This window comes from Ovis canadensis, chromosome 8 (assembly GCF_042477335.2).
Source record: "Ovis canadensis isolate MfBH-ARS-UI-01 breed Bighorn chromosome 8, ARS-UI_OviCan_v2, whole genome shotgun sequence".
Lineage (NCBI taxonomy): Eukaryota > Metazoa > Chordata > Mammalia > Artiodactyla > Bovidae > Ovis > Ovis canadensis.
In genome coordinates, this window is record NC_091252.1 from 38,125,706 (window position 1) to 38,148,777 (window position 23,072).

General features: G+C 33.8%; 1 protein-coding gene across 3 annotated transcripts in view; it reads left to right on the plus strand.

Annotated features, from left to right (window-relative positions):
- Nucleotides 1-19,994, plus strand: part of WASF1 (WASP family member 1) — a 68,195-nt gene extending 48,201 nt beyond the window's left edge. For all 3 annotated transcript variants that reach the window (XM_069598137.1, XM_069598136.1, XM_069598138.1), the window contains exons 2-9: nt 191-351; nt 6,391-6,525; nt 11,554-11,707; nt 12,738-12,855; nt 14,521-14,693; nt 16,278-16,457; nt 17,577-18,205; nt 19,132-19,994. In XM_069598137.1, the coding sequence (XP_069454238.1) occupies nt 219-351; nt 6,391-6,525; nt 11,554-11,707; nt 12,738-12,855; nt 14,521-14,693; nt 16,278-16,457; nt 17,577-18,205; nt 19,132-19,289 (1,680 nt within the window). In that variant the 5' untranslated portion in view covers nt 191-218 and the 3' untranslated portion in view covers nt 19,290-19,994. The remainder of the gene's footprint in view (nt 1-190; nt 352-6,390; nt 6,526-11,553; nt 11,708-12,737; nt 12,856-14,520; nt 14,694-16,277; nt 16,458-17,576; nt 18,206-19,131) is intronic.
- The last annotated feature ends 3,078 nt before the right edge of the window (nt 19,995-23,072 follow it).

Consider the following 23,072-nt stretch of genomic DNA (forward strand, 5'->3'; position numbering starts at 1 on the left):
TAATAATTGAAGATAAAAATGTTAAATCATTTTTATTAAAAATGTTAAATCAGTTTTATTTAGTCAGGTGTGACTCCATTTTCACCATCTTCATACTAGCAAATATTTTATTATGAAATGTGAAAGATAAGGTCTCACGCTATGTTGGTTAAAACTGAAAAGTGTTAATTTATTGTATGATTTCCTACAGGTGAACTGGCGCAAAGGTTGATCTCAAGATGCCATTAGTGAAGAGAAACATCGATCCTAGGCACTTGTGTCACACTGCACTGCCTAGAGGAATTAAGAATGAACTGGAATGTGTGACCAATATTTCCTTGGCAAATATAATTAGACAACTAAGTAGCCTAAGTAAGTATTTTTACATCAGTTAAAAATATTACAAACCAGAATTACACATTGGGGTGTTAAAATAATATTCTTGTGACTAACTGGAGTGGGGGGATAGGTAATAAGAAGAGTACAGAATTATCTAATTATTTTTGAGGAAAAGAGTGTCATTTTAAGTAAAATTAATGCATTTTAGAATCATTTCTTCTCTTTGATCTGGGAAAGGGACATAAGGCCAGAATCTTTTAGGAACCAAATCATATGATGCATAAGAATTGCTGAGATTGTTTTTAAAATATGATTTGGACTATAAAAGGTGGTGGTAGAGTTGTACTTTTGCTTGCTTGTTATCACTGTTTACTTTTCTAGAGGCTTCAGCTATTTGTGTTTTGGGATACTAGTATCTCTTTATATATCTTATTAGCCTAGGGAAATATTTTTATATTATCAAATATCAAAATGTGAACGATGTGGGATGGTAACTGACTAGTCGGAGGATTAGGTTTGTCAAGTGGATTGTCTAAAGGATATTAGGATATGAGTCAAATGTCTGATTTGCAGCCTGATGGCAGACAGAAGGCCAGCAGGCTGGCCAGATAATAAAGGCCAATAGAAGGGACAGGTTAAGGGAAGAGGTGAAAGTCAGTCTGTTTCCATTATAAGATTTTATAACAGAGCTGCTAGGTTAAGGAATTAAGTTATTTCCCATTTATTCTAAATTTAATGTTAGAAAAAAATTTTTAAATCGAGTTTATCTTTTGAATTGAAGGATTTTCTTTTTATTAGACATTTATATTTTATTTTAAAGATAAAGTAAGATGTTTTTGGTCTAGATATCATCTCTAAGTAGTCCTAGATTTATCAGCTGTACCCACCTACACAGATTGTCCTTAATAGCCAGGATTGACTTCTTTTTTCTTTTCCTGTTAACCTTTGTCTTTTCATAATTGAGTACTTAACACAAGGTAAAATGAGGTGGTTAATCTGATTCGTTTCAAGTGAGAGCATTTGGATGTATTTATGTAGCCAGAGCAACATAAAGTTGTATTTTCATGTTCTTCGTGAGAGTACTAAATTTCTACATTGCTTGTGAAATAGTTGTAAGAGTAAATTAAAAGACTTGTTTATTTGAATTTAAGTGTATTCTTTGTTCCACTTGGTGTTTTTATTTTTTCCCAGGTTAAATATTGGCTGTGAATCACTAACATATTGCTTATTTGTTTCTTTCTTGAGCAATTCAGTATAGAGTGTACTTTTGAAACAAGTCAAAAGAAAAGTCTGGTCACAGAGTCGGACACGTCTGAGCGACTGAACTGAACTGAATATATTGTTTAAAGTCATTTGCTAGTACTAACTGGTTTTATGATATGTTATATTATAATAATGTAACATAACATAACTTCATATAAAATTAATATATGCTGTATGTAAATAGGTGCATCAGCTTGTTAATATTAAAATGCATGTTAAGGGCATAAAAATGACATTAATAAATTTGGTTAAATATTTCTTTAAAATGAATGTTAGATCTAATATAGGCATCTTATTTTAGGTGTATTTTCAGTATAGAATTTAGAACTAATGTAATGATTAAGAGTGTCAGTTTTACAGTATTAACCCATTTCTCACATAACGTAAAGGTAAAGAATTTTCTTGTCTGATACAGACAGTCTATATAGCAACATCTGTCAGCCAGCACATGGTTATGCTGTAACCAAGCTCTGAAAATAGAAATATATTGTAAAATATAACTAAATTAGGCTTTGAGTACTTCAGACTTGGAATCAGAGACTGTAGAAGCATTTTCATGGTAGTTTGTAGAGATTCAAAAAAGAAAAAAGAAAAAGCATAAAATATTGTAGCAAGGTATAACATTAGTTTACCACCCTAAAATTAAGCTCTCTGGCAGCTTTCCCACTCGACATAGTTGAGAACCTGGAATTAAACTTAAAAGGCCTCAAGATAGCCAGGATAAACAAGTCCAGGCTGAAGACCATGTACATAAAATAGCCAGTTGATCCCTCTCCAAGTTTGTTTGCTTTTACTTTGATAATTGAGACAGGTTGATGATGTGGTTTCCAAACATTCATGCTTCAGAGAATTAAAAGAGGAAATGTGGGGGAAGGGGATGCCAATAACAGAAATAGGCATTACTGAAGCCCATCAAAAGGTGTAGTTTATAGCGAAGGAAGAAGTCACATAAGAGGAAAAGCAACATTAAAAACTGGAAAGAGGCCATTTAATGTAACCACACTTAATATAAAATTATATACTTTAATGCTGTTGTTTCTCATAATCAATTTATGACTGTGAGTCCTCAAAAACAGGTTAAATTATGTTTAATTTTTATTTAAGACAGGGAAACTTAGAGTAGATTTTATATCAGTTTCCATCCAAAACAGTTAAAATAATAATTAATGCATTAAATAATCTCTGAACTACTTATAAAGTTAGACTATTCCGAATGGTTCTATGTAATACATATTTTCACTTTGGTGCTAATTTTAGCACCAAAAGTGCTCTAGCACTTTCACAGTAGTGAAGGTCAACTCCAGGGCTCAGGTAGCTTGGGGCTGGACATTGTTCTGACTTCTTCCTTGCAAAAATATACATCCAGTTCAGTTGTTTTTCCTAGTAGAACACAATTTTGTTTTATAATAGATAATTACTGAAAACCTAGAATTTGCTTTATTTAAATTTCTTCTGCTGTACCAAAATTTTCCCCATTATTACTACTTCTACTTTAGTCGCCCCGTCATGTCCAACTCTATGTGACCCCATGGGCTGTAGCCTACCAGGTTCCTCTGTTCATGGGATTTTCCAGGCAAGAGTACTGGAATAAGTTGCCATTTCCTTCTCCAGGGGATCTTCCTGACCTTACCATCTGAGCCACTAGGGAAGCCCATGTCTTATTTAACAGCCTTATTTATTTTCTTATTGTTTTATTTAACAGCCTTATTTATTTTCTTATTGTCTTATTTAACAGCCTTATTTATTTTCTTATTGTCTTATTTATTTTCTTATTGGAACTCAACTATATGAGAGATCTTTTACCATTTTCTCTTCCCAAGGCCTTTCTCTTGTTGAATATAGCCACTTTGAGCTGCCAGGATGAGCTGATAGAGCCTACTTCTTGTCCTCAATCAGAAAAATTCACAGGTAGCAACGTAGATGGGTAAGAGGGTAGATAAATAGATTGGCTCTCTTTGCAACCCCATGGACTGTAGCCTACCAGGCTCCTTGGTCTATGGGATTTTCCAGGCAAGAATACTGGAGTGGGTTGCCATTTCCTTCTCCAGGGGATCTTTCCAACCCAGGGATTGAACCTGGGTCTTCTGCATTGTAGGCAGACGCTTTACCGTCTGAGTTACCAGGAAAGCCCCATAAGACTAATTAGATAGTAGATAATGGACAGATAACACTGACTATTTTGCTGTGTGATGAAGGTACATGTTTTTTGTCCTTAAAGAACACACCCCATGTAGTTGAAGAGTCTAATATGATGAATGAAACTATTCTGAAACTATTCTGTGAGTTTCAAACAGTGTGAGCATATATATAATTAAAAACCATGAGTTTTAGATTATAGGAACTGAGAAAAGAGAGATAAGCATAGGTGAAGTCATAAGAGGAGGCTTACTGAATGAATGTGAGTTACACTGGGCCTTTAAGGAACAGAAGAATTTGGAAAATGTAGAGGAATGAAGAAGGAAGGCATTTCGACTTGTTTGGAGAAGTAGGCAAATGAATGGAGGCAAAAGTAAATATATGAGTTTTTTTTTTTTTTTGGCTGTACAGCATATTGAGGTCTTAGTTCCGCAACTCGAGATCCCTGCAGTGGAAGCACAGTCTGAACCACTGGACTGCCAGGGAAGTCCCATGTGAGAGGGATTAAAGGTACAAATGATATTAGGTATATATGGTGGAGCTTGATATAGAGGACAGTGTTAGATGAGAGGATTTAGATTTTAATATCAGAGATGAGACCTCATAGCTTCTTGGGTAGAGACGATAGTATAATAAATGTAAGTTCAGTTGAAATTCAGGTACATAGACAATTAACTTCCCATTGCGAACTTTATTCATTTCACCTCTCTCTGGGATAGAAGGGGGAGGTAGACTTAGAAAGTAAGAAGGGACATGAAAATAGAACAAATGGGATGTCTATCTCATGTACGGCAGTGCTTTGGCGCTTAAGCCTGAAGTGGGGGAAGTGTAGACTCTCTTTTAAAAAATCTGTTTAAAAAAGAAAAGAAAAACAAACCCAAAACCTGTGGGCTCTCTTTCCCAAAATATACAAGTGCATTAAAAATCTGCATATAATTTCAGGTGGTATACAGACTGTAACTTAAAGATCCATGTATTAAACTAAGTTCTTTCAGGAATAGAATTGTCTCTTCCATCTTTGTATCCCTAACATTTGATGAATAAATGAGTAACTTTATACTTGCCTTTTCTTCCACCTGAAATGCTTCCCTTATCTGCCAGAGAAACTGTCTCTGGAAGTTTCTCTAATACCATCCCACACCCAAAAGTTTAGATGCTTCTTTCTCTGTGCTCTGTGGCTCTGACCTTGTTTTATAGTAAGAGCTGCCTGTTGTTAAGCTCCTGTCCTGTATCAGATACTCTACCCATTGCCCTTCCCCCTGACTTTTTTTTTTTTTTTGCTTCTTTTTCTTATAATTTCTTTGAAGGAGATATTTTTATTTCTATTTTACAGGTGAGGATTTATGCCAAGGCCTCAGAGTGAATGGAACAAAGATTTGGACTTAATTATTAAATTGGTTTTCATTTTTATTTAAATGTCTGTTTCTCCCTCTGTTCAAAACTCTTCAGTTGCAGAGACCTTCTTCCAATCATTTTTCTGTCTCCAGGGTTTAGAACATTGTCTGGCATTTTGGTTTAAAGAATATATGTGAGCAAATGAATATGTATAAAATTATCCCTTTTCTCTTAATTTTAAGGAAATTAAAATTCTGATTTTTTTTTTGCGTAAAGATTATAAAATCTTCTAGGATAGGAATTTTATATTTTATTTTTTGGTGTCTTCAGTAGGAAATAACACCTACCAGGCACAGCGTGACCCCTCTGTAAACATTTGTTGATTTAACTGATAATGTACGAAAGTGTTTTAAAAAAAACAGCCATTGTTCAAATGTAAACTGGTGAGATTAATGAATTCATTATGTAAGTATGTAAGTACCCTACTACAGGATATAGAGCTTACTGTTGAGCCTCATTTAACCTAGACAGTATGCTTGGGTCTAAGTTGTCTTGATTTAGGAAGACAATCAATTTTTTTTTAATTCAAGGTATAGATAGTAATTGACTTATTTTTATATTGTGAGTATTCATTTGTTTATATATTCTAAATACAGTTGAATATTTTTAAATTCCGGTCATCTGAAACTTCTCCCTGGCTTTTTTATTAGACAGAAATTTTTATTTCTCTTTTTTGAATGGGATTATTTTGGTTTATTCTTTTCATAATGGAAATTTACATGACTGGAGGAATACAGTGATTTTAGATTTATTATTTTTTAAGAAACTAGAATGAGATAAATGTAAAATATATCTCATAAATTTTCTGAATCTATGTTTTGGGCATACCTGAAATTTGGTTATCTATTAGGTTTATGAAGAATCTTGCATTGTGTCACTTGGCCTGAAATTCAGTTCTAGTGTAGACTCTGTTTATGATTGCTGATTTGAGATTAAGAGATATATTATTTATATTTACATCATAACCTTTCTAACACTTAACAGGTGTATAAAGGGAAGTGAAAGTGGTGTATAGATAGGGGTAACGCAGGAGAGTATTGCCATTTTAGCCACAAGTCACCTACCAGAAAGTGGTAGATCTAGTATTTAAAGCCATATTTCCTAGGGTTTGTTTTTTCCTACTCTATCACAGTTAGATTACCATAGGTGAGGGTTTAAAGTTTAAACTAGTTTCAAATAAATATCAAATTCATCAGGACAGCATTTTAAATGTTAAATTGGTTTATATTTATCTCTGATAACTTTAAGCTTTATGGTATATGCTTTATTTTTGCTTAGGTAAATATGCTGAAGATATATTTGGAGAATTATTCAATGAAGCACATAGTTTTTCCTTCAGAGTTAACTCATTACAAGAACGTGTGGACCGTTTATCTGTCAGTGTTACACAGCTTGATCCTAAAGAAGAAGAATGTAAGTTTATGCATATTTTCTTTCACATGTATGTTTTTGGTTCGGTAGGATGAGTGATATATATAAGAACAGTATTATACATGAATTTATTAAAAAACAAAAACAACTGGGAGAAATGTGCTTCAGTTAATCAAAGACACACACAAAAAACGTGAATTTACTACAAAGCTTTTTTACCCACGACCTTTGTTGTACTTGTTGTAATAGACTGGTGGCTTATCTATAAATGCCATTAGCATGACTTACCTGAATTGTCTACTCTTTTTTTCTTCTTTTTGTATATTAAATAGCTCTTCGTTTTTGACGTAAAATTTTTTAAGCCAGACTTTTCTTCCATTTTCTTTCTCCCTTATAATTTTTATTTATTTGTTTATGACTGTGCTGGGTCTTCACTGCATGTGGTGGAGGCTTCTCATTGCAGTCGTTTCTCTTGTGGCAGAACACATGCTTTAGGCATGCAGGCTTTAGTGATTGTGACCTGTGGGCTCAGTATCACCCTTTTAATTTATTTGTATACTTTTGTCTTAAAAATAAAAATTATTTGAAAATTATCTGCAATTCTTAGGTTTGATTTTTTTTTTTAAGAATGAAATTCCTTTTAATATGCTTTTATATGTGCATATTGCTAAGTCACCAGAATCTGATCTGGTTATTTAAATGTTACTTCCCATTTTAAATGAACATTCCCTCCCCTCCAAACAAAAAACAAAACCCTAAATTGCTAATATACAGGACAAAAATGTTCTATACTGAGATATTAAGCTAGGGATATCAGGCTTAAAAAAATCACATTACATGCTAAAATAATGGTATAAACTTTAGTGGTAAAATATTTCATGCACTGATAGAGTACACTGAATGTTGTTGTTTCTCAAATGGCTCTGTTTTTTTTGTTTGTTTTTCTACCAAGAGAAATGAAATTATTAAGACCATAATTTTTGCTTATCTACCCTCGAGAATTATAGTTGTAAGTTGTTTATCTCTAAACTTGAGCAATAAGAATATTAAAAGATATCACTGGGAAACTCAAAAGGTAGTTTTGCTACCTTTTATATGGCAAATATATAAAATATAATGATGTTTTAGTGATTGAACCAACAGTTTCTGACATAACCTAATTTAATGCCTAAATAAGGAGAGGTGAATACTTCCTATGCCAAGTTTCCTCTGCATGCAAAGATATAAACTCCCAAGTCTAGATATGAGAAAAAAACCAAGACAGTACTTTAAAAATAAAAAGAAAACTTTATTGAGGTATATTTCATATACCCTACAATTAACTCTTGTAAAGTTAAAGTGTATGATTCAGTGGTATTTAGTATTTTCACTGTAATGTGACTATCACCACAGTCGGTTTTAGAACATTCTCCTTACTCCAAGAAGAAACCCTGTATCTAGTGGAGTTACTTCTCATCTCCCCTTCTCCCTGGCCTCTAGCAATCACTGTCTACTTTCTATCTCTTTGGATTTGCCTATTTTAGACATTTCATATAAATGGAGTCTTATAGCATATGATTTTCTGTGACTGGCTTCTTTCATTTCTTAGCATAATGTTTTCAGTACTAGTTCATTTCGTAGAATGTATTGACATTTCCCTAATAATGATAGCTAATGATGTTGAGCATCTTTTCGTGGCTTATAAGCTATTTAGAGACAAGTCACCGAGCAAGAAAGTGGTGGATAGGATTAAAACCAGGGTTTTCGTCCTAGTTACTCTGAGTGAAGTGGACCAAGTGCACAATTTTGAGAGACTGTACAAACAGGGAGTGGATTGTTGGCATTTGGGTGACATGAAATGAGGGAAAGTCAGTCTGGTCATTCCAGATCTTTCTTTTGTCCGGGATATCTAGATGTCTGTCTCATACCTCTTGTTTTTAAATGTTAACAACTGCAACTAGTTCAGTTAAAAACAAGTAAAACAAAAATGATTCTGTTTGTGCAAAGGGCTGGATCTGGACTTTACATTGTACCAGAAGTCTTATGACAGAATTGTCAATAGATAGTTAGCATGTGCTTGTTCCTTTAATAAAACTACGGTCAAATGTAATTCACAGTGATGTATAAATGTAAAAAAAAATTAATAAAAAAATAGTGATCTGATTTTTTAAGAAAACAGGGTTTAAATGATTTACTAGTCATTGTGTATCTTCTTTTGGAAAACTGTTCAGATCCCTCTCCTATTTTTAATTTGGATTATTTTTCCTTTTATTGTTGAGTTATGCAGATTCTATACATATATATTCTGGATCCAAGTCCCAAATCTTATGATTTGGAAAGATTGTCTCTCATTCTGTGGTGATTTTTTTTCTTGGTGGTATCCTTTGAAACTTGTTTGTGTATATCAATTACACATCATGAAATAGTTGAAATAAAAATCACTGCTAATATTTAAAAAGATTTTATGGCCATACTTTCAAATATATAATTTGTATTCAAAATTTCTTTTTTAAATAATTTAAATATGTAAGTTACAAGTGCTTTTCATCTAAAATATATACAAGCAGCTTTTTTATGTAACAGAAATAAAAATTAACATTAAGTTTCAAAATATTGTTAAATTTTAAGATATTTTAGCATTCCCATTAAAATTGAAAATGAAAATATAGATACTAGTAAATAAGATAGTTTTAAGTGTTTTAAAAAATTCTTAATGTGCCAACAACTATCAGAATTATTTAGTTTCCTTTAAAATTATATGGAGCATGGGGGAAGAATTCAGAATCGTAAAGTTGAACTACTTAATTTGAAATTGTCTTGGGGATGTTGGATAGAGGAATTTTCAGTTATTTAACCTATATTTTCTAACTCCATTAAAGTTCAAATAAAATAACATTGTGAGTAGAATAATAAATTACAGAATGTAACATCAGTATTTTGGGTTTTTTAATTACCGTTAAATAGTAACAGAACTCTCATAATAATTTAGAATGGGTAAAAAACTGAGTTTTAAACAAAGATCTGTACAATTCTATTTAGTTCAATATGTTTACAAACATTTTGCTGACTTGCTGTGTTATATAACACTAAGTAATATGTCATTGTTGGCAACTGCAAGGGGCTTTGTCACACTGGTCTGTTAACAAATGAGAGAAATGATAATTAAGAGGAACTGAAGAATGAAAAATGCTTATTACTTTACATGTTCTTTACATTCTTTACTAAGAAAGTTTTGGGAGATTAAATACTAGGTTTTATATTTAATAGTTAATAAGTGAGATAGGGTAGTGGCAAGAATTGGTTCATTTTGATTGCAGAAAACAGAGGCCACTTCTGACATGAGCCAGAGGAACAGTATATGGTATTGTGGCAAAGAGATTAGCCTCAAAGGCAGACAGATCTGCGTTTTCTGTTCTGGCTCTACTGTTTATTAACCAATTTCTCTTGGCCCAGTTATGTAATATTTTCTATTTTTATATGTTTACAAATGACATAATAATTCCTGTCTCATTAAGTTATTATAAAGGTTAAGTAAAAGTTACTGAAAACATCTACCCCTGTAGTTTGTACTCATTAAATATCTCTTATACTACTCCTTAGTGATAGTGGAAAAATTTTTTTCCTTCTTTGAATTTTATTTTGTTGTTTTTAAGTGCGTTACAAGTCAGGTAGCAGCAGAATTGCTGGGGATGCAGTCATATTGTGGCTGTTGCACAGCCAGCCTTACTGCTTCACTCACTTCATAGATCCAAACATTTGTGTTGAGTGTATTTTATTTGTGAGGATGAAAGAGATACTATTTTAGGGAGAAAAATAATTTAGGACTTGTGATTATTTAGTACTGACCTTTTTATGGCATAAAGTGTTTATCATACTAAAAACCATATGCAAATATGTATATTTCAATATAAAGTCACCTAATTTTTTAATATCAAGAAATCACTCTAAGAGTTAAGAATCTAGTATTTTGGCACATTTTTTATTTAAACATGCTGAACAGTCCAAAAGAAGATGAGTAAATGAAGTTATTTTAAATCCTCATATGTACCACTTATTTACTAGAGATACTGTAAGTAATAAATTGTGTTACTTACTAGAGGTACTAATGTATAAGACAGCTTCAGTCTTTAAGAACTTGTAGTTAATTGGAGATCTTTATAGTACAAGATAAAAGAAAAGTGAAACAAGCAATAATACAGATTGCCCAGTACTTGAAAGTTTCCTTTTCTTTACAGTAGATTTGTTTTAACTTTATGGTCCATGTTATAATATTTATAATCTCTATAGCATAGAGGGCAATACTGTATTTAGCCCAGAATGCCACTAATAGTGAAGTAACTCCTTCAGTGCTATTGGTATAAGCTAAATAAAAGTAATAAAGGAAGATGGAAAAAAGATTATAGATAAAAAGAGGAAAATGTAGGTTGCTGGGGGCTAGTATGGTAAGTAAAAAAGAAAAAGATGTTTTGATGGAAAATGAAAAATGTGCTTCAGGTGTCACTAGAGCTTTCTGAGCCTTAGAAATCAGAGGTTGCGTTAAAGCCCATCTAAATGCTTTTGAACTGTGGTGTTGGAGGAGACTCTTGAGAGTCCCTTGGACTGCAAGGAGATCCAACCAGTCCATTCTGAAGGAGATCAGCCCTGGGATTTCTTTGGAAGGAATGATGCTGAAGCTGAAACTCCAGTACTTTGGCCACCTCATGCGGAGAGTTGACTCATTGGGGTTGGGGGCAGGAGGAGAAGGGGACGACAGAGGATGAGATGGCTGGATGGCATCACTGATTCGATGAACGTGAGTCTGAGTGAACTCCGGGAGTTGGTGATGGACAGGGAGGCCTGGCGTGCTGCAATTCACGGGGTCGCAAAGAGTCAGACACGACTGAGCGACTGAACTGAACTGAATTGGGAAAATCAAGCACAAAATGATTTGTGATGTAATGATAAGAGCATTTATTTTAAAAATGTGATTCCTGATTCATAAGCCACTACAGACACAGCCTTTTGACTTTTAAACAAATGCAGTGTATGAATTTGTCCTTATGTTAAATCATGTTAGTAAAATAAAATGATACATGTTGGATTTTGTTTTAGTATCTTTGCAAGATATAACAATGAGAAAAGCCTTCCGAAGTTCTACAATTCAAGATCAGCAGCTTTTTGACCGCAAGACTTTGCCTATTCCATTACAAGAGACATATGATGTTTGTGAACAGCCTCCACCTCTCAATATACTCACTCCTTACAGGTCAGTAGGCTAATAAATAAGAAGGCTGGTTACTTATCTCAGACTTCAGGTTTCAAAGAGGTCTAACCTAAATGCTAAATCTCCAAACATTTTTTTATTTCACTGGATTCCTAACCAGTGCAGAGACCCCTCCATAGCCAACACCTTTAGAAAACCTCTGCTTTATTCGCTAGGTGAGTTCCTAGGATTCTGGCATACAAATCAAAGGAGTTGTTTTGCCAAATATTTTTAAGAAAAGCCAATGGCAGATATTACTCTAAAGGGACAAGGAGTTGTTATTATCTTTTTAATTTAATTTCTAATTTGATGGGAAACAAAAATAGTTCAAAATCTCACTGCATTAATAAAATAAATATCATTTTTTCTTGTTCTTATCTACTCTTTATCTGTATGCATCATATTTCTATGTAATGACTATGTAGTATCTGTTTTTAATATTTTTTTTGCCATTTAAAAAAATCTAGAGTTATTCAACCTTTCTTTGAGTCTTTCACGTAAATTGTTAAATGAGGAATTTAAGAGGCACAACACATATCCGAAATGAAATGGTATTTGGATAGTTATTTGAAACTATGTCAGTATGCAAGTCATTGGATATAACTATTAGAATGACTATTTGGTGACATTTTTTTTTTTCTGTTTGATAAGTAAGAAACCCTGTACAGTTTCTCTATTCTGTTATCCTTTCAGGCTTTTATCTTTGGCAGAATCATTTATAATTATTGAAATTTCCCACAAGAATTATAGAAAACTTTGTATTCAGTAGAAGTTAGGGATGAAAATTGTCCAGTTGTACTTTAAATTATTAATACAAACTCTGTAAAACTTCTGGTTTTCCATTTTCCTTAGTTTCCTGTCTGATTTATGAGAAATGTTCTATTGGTGCATATTGTGATTTACTATGCCAGCATTTTTACACATGCTATATTTTCTTAATGTAAGAAGAAACAATTTTAGTAAAATAATTTCTATTCTGATTGCCTCTCTAAGTCTCCCTAATGTATATTTTCATTGATATTTTATATTTCAGAGATGATGGTAAAGAAGGTTTGAAGTTTTATACCAATCCTTCATATTTCTTTGATCTTTGGAAAGAAAAAATGTTACAGGATACAGAGGATAAGAGGAAGGAAAAGAGGAAGCAGAAGGTATTACAAGAAATTCAGAAAATTGAAGTTAGTTTTCATGTATTTGTGTTTTGTTGCGTATGTGGAGCCTTATTAATTCTATACTTTGACAAGTTTTATTCTATTTGGTCCATATAGTAATCACACAGAAAGATCACAGTCCAGTGGGGTGAAAATATGGTGTGATAAGTGTGCTAACAGAGGTATGAATGGAGAGTTTGAGTAGCACAAAATAGCACCAGCTTTAGACAGGGTGGGCCTGATAAACACTTCAACAAATCTTATAATGAATCTTAAAAAGAACAAATAAGAATTAAGTGGACCAGGGAAGAGAAAGGCATTCTACTGAAAAAGAACAAAGGAACATTGCACAGATATTGGTAAAGTAGATTAGTTAATATTATCTTACCACAGAGCATATCCTAAATGCCCTGAAAAAGTTATAACATGTTATCTGTCTGCTGTATTGTCATTTTCTGTTTTCTGATGAAATTCACTTGGATCTGTTTATTCCATATCAATGATAACTAGAAATATAAACGAAAGAAGCGAAGTTGGATTTAGGCAGAATTATGAAGGAGGAGCCTGGTAGGCTGCCATCCATGGGACGCTAAGAGTCGTATACGACTGAGCGTCTTCATTTTCACTTTTCACTTTCATGCATTGGAGAAGGAAATGGCAACCCACTCCAGTGTTCTTGCCTGGAGAATCCCAGGGATGGGGGAGCCTGTTGGGCTGCCGTCTATGGGGTCGCACAGAGTCGGACACGACTGAAGCGATTTAGCAGCTGCAGCAGCATGAAGGTGGCAAAGTTTGTCTTTATCATCCCTCTGTTTCTCCTGTAGCTACTTCTGCTTTCCCTGCACTACCCCATAATGCCTGCATGTTATTATTTTCTGCACTAGACAGTGTACCAGTGTTCTAGCCAGAATTTGCAAACTGGTGACTGGTAGCCCAGGCTACGCTTGCAAGCAGTTTTGTTTGACAAACACAGTGGTTTTTAAATTTTTGAACTGAAATCCCTCAGATGGCCATGCCCATCTAGTTCCCTGAAGGCCTCATCTTATATCTGACTGTTACCATTCAAGCATGTCACCTGCTTGACCCCTTTGGCATTTGATTTTTTGTACCTTTCCTTTCTATACTTTTTCTTCCACAGTTTGAGTCACTTTTTGTTTTAATCAAATACCCTATTTTCTGTTGAGTGACACGGTTATTATGGTTTAATTGGGTAATTGGATTTTTTTTCTAATGTATTGGCTAGCTAATTAGTCACTTCTCAGATCACATAACCTTAGTACTAATTTCCGGTTTGGGCTGGAAAAATTAATGGTAGAAATTTCACTCATTATTTCAAAAACTAATAGATGAGGGAGCAGAGTTGACAAATCTTTTTTCATCTGAAAGGACTTTCTGACCTCAAGTTTTATTCCTCAAAAACACTGTTTTTATCTGATATATCAATTCCAAATAGAGGTTAAAAAAGCATTAGAAAATGGGATTATAAGCAAACTCCTAATATTTAACTCTGAATGTACAAATGAACTGTCTCTGTTGTTATTTTTGTTATACTATGATGAGTTGCTTTTTCAGTATTGATATTATAATTCTATTTTGATTGTTTTAACCTCTTTTAAAAAACATAGAACTTCAGCATTTGGCTTTGTTTCAATACATCTGTTATAGCAGAAAAATCTAGATCGTCCTCATGAACCAGAAAAAGTGCCAAGAGCACCTCATGACAGGCGGAGAGAATGGCAGAAGCTGGCCCAAGGTCCAGAGCTGGCTGAAGATGATGCTAATCTCTTACATAAGCATATTGAAGTTGCTAATGGCCCAGCCTCTCATTTTGAAACAAGGTTTCTTTTCTTTTGTTTGTTTTTTAACAAAATTAATGATAAAACACTGGCTTTATTTCTACTATCTATGTGTCTAAGTCTTAGGTCCTGAACTGTTGAATTGATAGACGATGTTCTATAAGTATTGAGATGATTTGGAAAACCTAACCCCTGTGAGCCTACTGAAGTCTGATCTTGGGCAGTTTATTTTCATACCTGGATTTCAGTTTCGTTATCTGTAGAAAGAAGTGGTTGAAGCAGATGATCTTTAGCTTTATTTTAACTTTCATATAAAGTCTCAGGTCCTTCTCAGTAGTTAGGCTGAGTCTGTTAAAATTTCATAACAGAGTAATGGGGGTCTGGATTTTTTTTGACGTATTATTGATTCACTATATATAAAATAGGAGTTGAGAAGGGGTTATATTTTGTTCTTTTTCTTTCCCCTGATTTCCTTTCTGTGTCGCATTTTCTGCCTCAGATATATCAGGGCTTTCAAACAAAATCACTCATCCCCTTTTGCAGAAATATACAATAGGTCCTTCTCCTTTCTCAACAGCCAAGGGCCCTATCTAACTAACATGCAACCCTAACAAACATTATACTAGTATCTCTCTGTGAAGAAATGTGTACAGTTGATTTTAGTTATTATTATATATCTTATTGATTTTTTTCAGTGGAAAAAGCACTTGAGACTTTCTTTTGAATAATACCTATAAATGATTGGGTCATAAATGTAAACTATCTTGTTCTATTATAAGAGTGTAGACATGATACTGTCTATATACAGTACTGAAAGAAAGAGGCTGAAAGAATTGATTTTTTAAATTAACAACCGATAGACAAACATCTGTTTTTAATCGCTATTAAGTAATTGAGATATTGCTGACCCAATAGTGTAAATATAAGCATTTCTAACTTGCTTTATACACATCTTTTACATCCAGCTTTGTCCGCAGAGTGTACTATAGTCAGTAAATGTTTATAAATCTTCACATGCCCAAAGTATCTTAAAGTTTGCTTAAATCTGTTTTAAGTCACTTGTTATGTTACTCAGCTATTTTCTGAGTACTCTAACACCTTTGAAAACATGAAAAAGACAAAAACGATGTAGTTAGGGATCTCTGTGCCACTAGTATCATTGAGACCTATCTCCCCTGGGCACAAGACATTTGGAAGTCATTTAGGTTTAAAAGAACAACAGGTTCTTCTGGTGTATTAAATGTTCATATTCTAGGTTTTTGTCATTAGCATCTTATTAAGAAACTAAATAGAGGCAGATAGCTTTGAACACAATTTGCCTAAAAATTAACTATTATCTTGTTTATCAGATTATGAATGTAACACTTTTTACCTTTGTGAGCTGTTAGTATTCTATTGTAAAGGAATAAAATAACTGAAGGTCATCATAATAACTTGAATCAGCAAGGAAAGGTTGCATTATGAGCAGCATTCTGTGTTTTAAAAGCAGGATGAATTTCTGAAAGAAGTGTCCTAAAAGTAGTTAAAATATTGGCATTCAAAGGATAAACCTTAAATATCTCATGTAAAACACTTTATTTCAGCAATACTTCAAGAAAGATACACTAATTTATTATTTTTTTCTAGACCTCAGACATATGTGGATCATATGGATGGATCTTACTCACTTTCTGCCTTGCCGTTTAGTCAGATGAGTGAGCTCCTGACTAGAGCTGAGGAAAGGGTCTTAGTCAGACCACATGAACCTCCTCCACCTCCACCAATGCATGGAGCAGGAGATGCAAAATCCATACCCACCTGTATCAGGTATGTCAGAACAAGCACATGATGTGTTTATCACAGGTGCTGGTAGCCTTTTTCTTTAAGGCCCTTGTAATAAATATTTTCGGCCTTAGGAAATATGGCTTTTGTCACAACTGCTCAACTCTGACATTGATGAATGGAAGCAGCCATGGACTGTACATAAACAAATGAATATGTTTGTGTTTCAACAAAGTTTTATTTACAAAAACAGGGATTAGTTAAGATCTGGCCCATGGGATGTAATTTGCCAGTCTCTCATAAGAGCTCACACATTCTCTTGGGAAAATTTAGCTAATGATCATTTAAAGATAAATGTGTTTTGTTTTATTATAGCTTTGTTCTCAAGCACATAATGTGCAGTATATTAATAAAAATAAGAATTTTGGGTATGTGGTTAAGGACAAAGAAATGGGAACCAAACTTTTAATTATAAATGTTAATTTGATGTTGGGAAAATAACTCTTAAGAATTTGAGAGAGAATAAGCAATTGCTCCTAATAATCTTTTAGTAAAGCTTTTTGAAGTTTAATTTTGTCCAGTGTTGCCCACATTATAATTTTTTAATAGAGAATTAGAAATCAGCTTTACAATTTTCAGTTAAAAAAAAATCAAGTTTATATCACATACTCATTTGATGTTCCATCCTTAGGAAGGAAGAGGAACATCAATTTCCTTTGTGGTTTGTAATTAGTTGTTGTTAATTTAAATGAAATGACATATGATGAGTCTTAATAGCTTCAGTATGAATACAGTATTGTTTGGGCCATAGGTATTGCTACAAATATTATAGAATGATAAATATTGAGCCATTATGAAGACTCATATTACAGTATAAAATTGAGCATTTTATTTATCAAAGTAAGTATAAAATGCTTATAGATATGAAAGTTGTGTGAGTAGATGAGTCCATTTAGAATATTAGAAATCACAGCACCATGTATTAATTTTCTTATTAGTGTACTTTTGGTTTTCATTTCATTCTAAATATCGATGAAGAATTTTTAATTTTTATAGGAACATGTTAATGCATCTACCTTGATATAATTACTGGTAGCCGTTTATATTTTGTGTGGTTAGTCTTTTCTCTTTAAATAACTTGCTAGGATCTCTTTTTCATTTCAGTTCTGCTACAGGTTTGATAGAAAATCGTCCTCAGTCACCAGCTACAGGCAGGACACCTGTGTTTGTGAGCCCCACCCCCCCACCTCCTCCACCACCTCTTCCATCTGCCTTGTCAACTTCTTCATTAAGAGCTTCGATGACTTCAACTCCTCCCCCACCAGTACCACCCCCACCTCCACCTCCAACCACTGCTTTGCAAGCTCCAGCAGTACCACCACCTCCAGCTCCTCTTCAGATTGCCCCTGGAGTTCTTCACCCAGCTCCTCCTCCAATTGCACCTCCTCTAGTACAGCCCTCTCCACCAGTAGCTAGAGCTGCCCCAGTATGCGAGACTGTACCAGTTCATCCACTCCCACAAGGAGAAGTCCAGGGGCTGCCTCCACCCCCACCACCGCCTCCTTTGCCTCCACCTGGCATTCGACCATCATCACCTGTCACAGTTGCAGCTCTTGCTCATCCTCCCTCTGGGCTACATCCAACTCCATCTACTGCCCCAGGTCCCCATGTTCCATTAATGCCTCCATCTCCTCCATCACAAGTTACACCTGCTTCTGAGCCAAAGCGTCATCCGTCAACCCTACCAGTAATCAGTGACGCCAGAAGTGTACTTCTGGAAGCAATACGAAAAGGTAATTTTCTCAAGAGCCTTTAAAAGCATTGCAATAGTAGCATTGAGAACCTTTCTGAATATTTGAGACAGTAATGTTTTCTTCATTTGCAAAATTTTAGATGATCATGTTTTTTGCACAGATAGCCTTTAGAAACTAGAGCTATGGTCAGTTTATATTTTAAGTAATTTTCAAGAAAATTTATCACATTAATCATTTTATCTTCATACTTAGTAGGGAATCTTAAAATGTTTAGGTAATGAATGGGAAATTTTAAATATCAGACTTAAATGTTATGGAAAATTTAGTTAAAACTCTTTGTATTATACTTAATATGTATATTAGCTACTTTAAAAATGGTATTTTCTTCAGTGTTAAGGCTGTCCATTTGGTGTATAAGTGACACTTGCTTTACTAGTACCTTGAAAGGATTTAGGTTCCTAACTTAGTAACAAAGGAATGACATGTCGTACTATATGCCAGGCACTAACAGTATGGAATGAATAATAGTGCCTTTCTCTCAAGTACTGGGGAGAATAAAGGCACAGAAAATACGCTCAACATTGTTTAATTATTTGACCATAGAGGTAAATAACAAACAAAAAAATGTATCACCTGGTTAACTTAAGGTGATGGTGAGTAGGGAAGCACAATAGACCATTATGGCTAAATAAACTGTAGACATCCTCTGGGATATGTGGTAAGTTTCATCAAATACTATTACAGATAATAACATAATAAAAGAATTAATGTCTCTAAATACGATTCCTTCAAATTGTTTTTAATAGATCTTGCTTTTTACTTTCCTGTTAGTATTTATTATGTGTACTTGATTTTATTACATTAATAATGTCTAATAATATAATATCTAGTGATAATATCTAATATATCTAATAATAATATATAGTGTTTTGGTTTACAATGAATGTTTGGATTTACTCTATCAGGTATTCAGCTACGAAAAGTCGAAGAGCAGCGTGAACAGGAAGCTAAACACGAACGCATTGAAAATGATGTTGCCACCATCCTGTCCCGTCGTATTGCTGTGGAATACAGTGATTCAGAAGATGATTCAGAATTTGATGAAGTAGATTGGTTGGAGTAAGAAAAATGCATTGATAAATATTACAAAACTGAATGCAAATGTCCTTTGTGGTGCTTGTTCTTTGAAAATGTTTGGTCATCCAGTGTTTTGCTTTCTTTTCCTTAAGGTAAATAACCCTTTTCCTCCATAATTTTTTGATTTTTAAGAAAAATATTAGCACACATTTCAAACTAAATGTTTTACAGTGGCTTATCTTTTTTATTTTTCCCTGAAAAGACATCATTTGGTCAAATAAACCACTAAGTATTAAGCATGGACAGCTGTTGTTAGAGTAGCAGATTCAGTTTTTTGATATATCTTAATTGTGCACTTTGTGAATTTTAATTTAAAGAAAGCAACTGAGATTAAAAATCTTGCGGGCAGCTGTATCTATTAATGAGCCTTATCCCATTTCCTGGTGTTTTAAGAGAAGAAACACTGCCTTGATCATATGAATACACTCAGAAAGTACATTTAGCTTGTAGTATTGAATTCTCTTAAAGGAATGCTTGAATTTTTTTAATTATTGTTTTATTGTTTTAAAATACTTGCCTTATTTGAATGTTTAGCAGTATCCCCTTCCTACTTATATATTGTGTGATACAATTTTGCTTGCTGATAAGAGTTTAAAAAATTTCCATGTGAAATACACTGACATAAACCATGTAACTTACATAACTGTTAAGAATAACAGTCTGATTTAATAAATGGTTCATTTTAAAGGTTCATGGGTGTTTCCTCTTTGAATAAAACTTTCTGATAGTTTATCAAATAATATAAGCTCTAAACAGTCAATGGAAAATTTAAAAGCTACTTATGCTATATAATTTCCTTAAGGTAGCTTTTATGTCATTTTTCCTAAAGTCAAAAAATCAATATTTTTCAACACCTTATGCTCATAAATTAAACTCTCAACTTGCTCTTTAATTTTAGCACATCTTGACTTCAGTTCAACAGCATTCTTGAAATTACACTTTCCAATGATAAAATTAATTGTTAATATTTACACAGTCCAGATTCAGGGATGGAGGAGAAACAGCATCCATATCAGATTATTCAGTATGAAGAAAAGACTAAATGATGTTTTGGTAATTTGACTATGAAAATGACTGGAATCTTTATCCTTGCCTCTATCACATCAGTAGAGGGGTCCCTCTTACCCGGTTTCACCCATTAAGAAATGAGTTCTCTTCTCACCCCCTTTGAACCTGAGTGTGCCTGAAGCTTGTTTTGGCCCAGTGTGGTGGAAGTAAGTTCAGCATGGCCTGCTGGAAGTTCAGAAACCTCATACAGAGAGCTACCCCAATGAGGCCAACTTAGACCAGCCAGTTGCAAGCTCACCTGCTGGCTGACTGTAGACAGATGATCAAGCGTAGCTAAAATTAGCCCAGCCCAGAACTGTTCATGAGTGAAAATAAATGTTTATTGTCTTACACCTAATTTTTGAAGGATTTTTGAAGGACAATTTTTGTAGGACAATTTTTGTAGGACAATTTTTGTGGATTATTTCACCTAGCATTGTGGCAATAGGCAGCTGATACATGAGGTCATTGGTAACTTGCTAACTTGAGGGTTATCTAGGGAGTTAACTAATGATCTCTAATCCTTGTAGAAGAGGAAAGATGAACTAAGTCCTTCTGTAGCAGTACAGTAAGGAAATAAAAAACAATTCTTGATGGCATTAATAAAAAAAAGATTTGCTTTGCTTTGTTGGATAGATTTGCCTGGACCTAGAACAAGAGATTAGATAGCCATTTGAGGTTTCTTTCCAACCTTACAAACCTATATAGTGTTGAATTTAACTCAAGAAAATATGCCACAGTTCAAAGTTTTTCTTTACAGATGTGTTTATGGTCAAAAGGTAGTAGCTAGTAATGGTTTTTGTAAAGCTCAGTTGTGGCCAGGTAACTGAAAAGGGAATAATACTGGTGTTGGTGAAGTTAAAGGTGATATAAAAGGAAATGGTTGAAGATTTTTTTTTCTTTTTTTTTTAACTTTATATTGAATAATAGTTGATCAGCAATGTTATGTTAGTTCCAGGTGTACAGCAAAGTGATTCAGTTATACATACACATGTTACCTATTCTTTTTCAAATTCTTTTCCCATTTAGTTATTACCGAATATTGAGCAGCATTCTCTGTACTATACAATAGGTCTTTTTGGTTATCTGTTTTAAGTATAGCAGTGTGTACATGTCAATCCCATACTTAATAATAGAAGTAGATCTGTTGTAAAGCCCGGCAGTATGTGTCATAAATAGTTTATGATAATTTTTTTTTGTTTTTCAGAACATTCCTAGAAGATCAGAAATTACCCACAGACTGAAGAGGGCATACATGTAGTATTTGTTTTAAAATTAAAATAACTTTTTAGACTAGAGACTTTGGAGCAAATCATTGAGTAGTTAATTTTAATACCCTAAGAAGAATCAAAGTTACTGGGTAATGACCTTTTTTTTTCCTTACTGAATTATGTTACTATTCCATGAGGTCATGTTAACCTTAGAATTAGAAAAAAATGAATTATATATCATGGAGAAATAAGTGGCTTTACTTGTTATGGTTGAAGTCACCCATTTACCTCCATGTTACCAAATCCAATAAACACTCTTTAGTCCTTAATTTATTTGATCTTTATATTCTGCATATACTCTGCCTCGTTGAAACTGTCAATCCCTCTGGCTTTTTTTTTTATGACACTGTTCCTTCCCCTTCCCAATAATGGTGGAACAGGCGAGGAGGAAGAAAATACTTAGCAGCAGTGGAATTTTGAATGAAATTCAGTCATTGTGGAAAGAAAGGACGTATGTCTGTCACTGTTTCTAAGTAAGGGATATTTATCTGTAAGCTGCTGATCTATAAGCTATAGCTACTACTTTTCATAGTTTATAATCTATTTGGGCAGATGAGATGACTTCTGAAGCACTTCCATGTTATAAATGTTTGTGGCTCAGTGATAAAGAATCCACCTGCTAAGCAGGAGATACAGTTGATCTGGGTTCCATCCTTGGGTTGGGAAGATTCCCTGGAGAAGGAAATTGCAACCCACTCCAGTATTCTTACTTGGGAAATCTCATTGACAGAGGAGCCTGATAGGCTACAGTCCGTGGGCTCATAGCAAAGATAAGAAAAATTTTCACTTCAGTTCCATTCTGTAAAATTTGAAACCCTACCCTTTATTTCCACTTTTAAAAAGCCTACCCTTTCTTCAACAGTAATCCCACATCTCTATTTTCAAAAACTCTCGGTTGCAATAACTACAGTTCATATTTCTTTTCAGTTTCTCTTAATTCTCTTATAGGCTTTTTTCAAGTGATTCTTAAGCCATTTTGCATCACAGTTATCAACTATTCGAGCTTGCCAAATAGGTTACTCACAAGACAGCAGGGGCCTTGTGTTAAAAGGCAACTCACAGTACCTCTTCTTATAAATGGGTTCAGAAATATCTCCTTTTTTGTTCTGTCCACTAAGGCTCTTAAAATCGTATCTTCTTAGACAGTATGCCTACATTAAAAATTTTCCCCCACTAATCTCAGTAACAGAATTGACATAGAACTAGTCCTAGCTTCATAAAAACTGTGTGTGTGTGTGTGTGTGTGTGTGTGTGTGTGTGTGTAATTTAAGAAATGGAAAGCATAGAATCAACTCTTTTGGCCAAAAGGTGAAAGTTATTAATATTCCTGAAGTAATTTGTTAAGGCAGAGAGCAAAATTGATCAAGTGTTTTCATTTAATGGGAATTCTCATGAGTGACTTTCAAAATGTAGCTTTGACTTTGACTTTAGTAAACATACTGCTGCTGGGG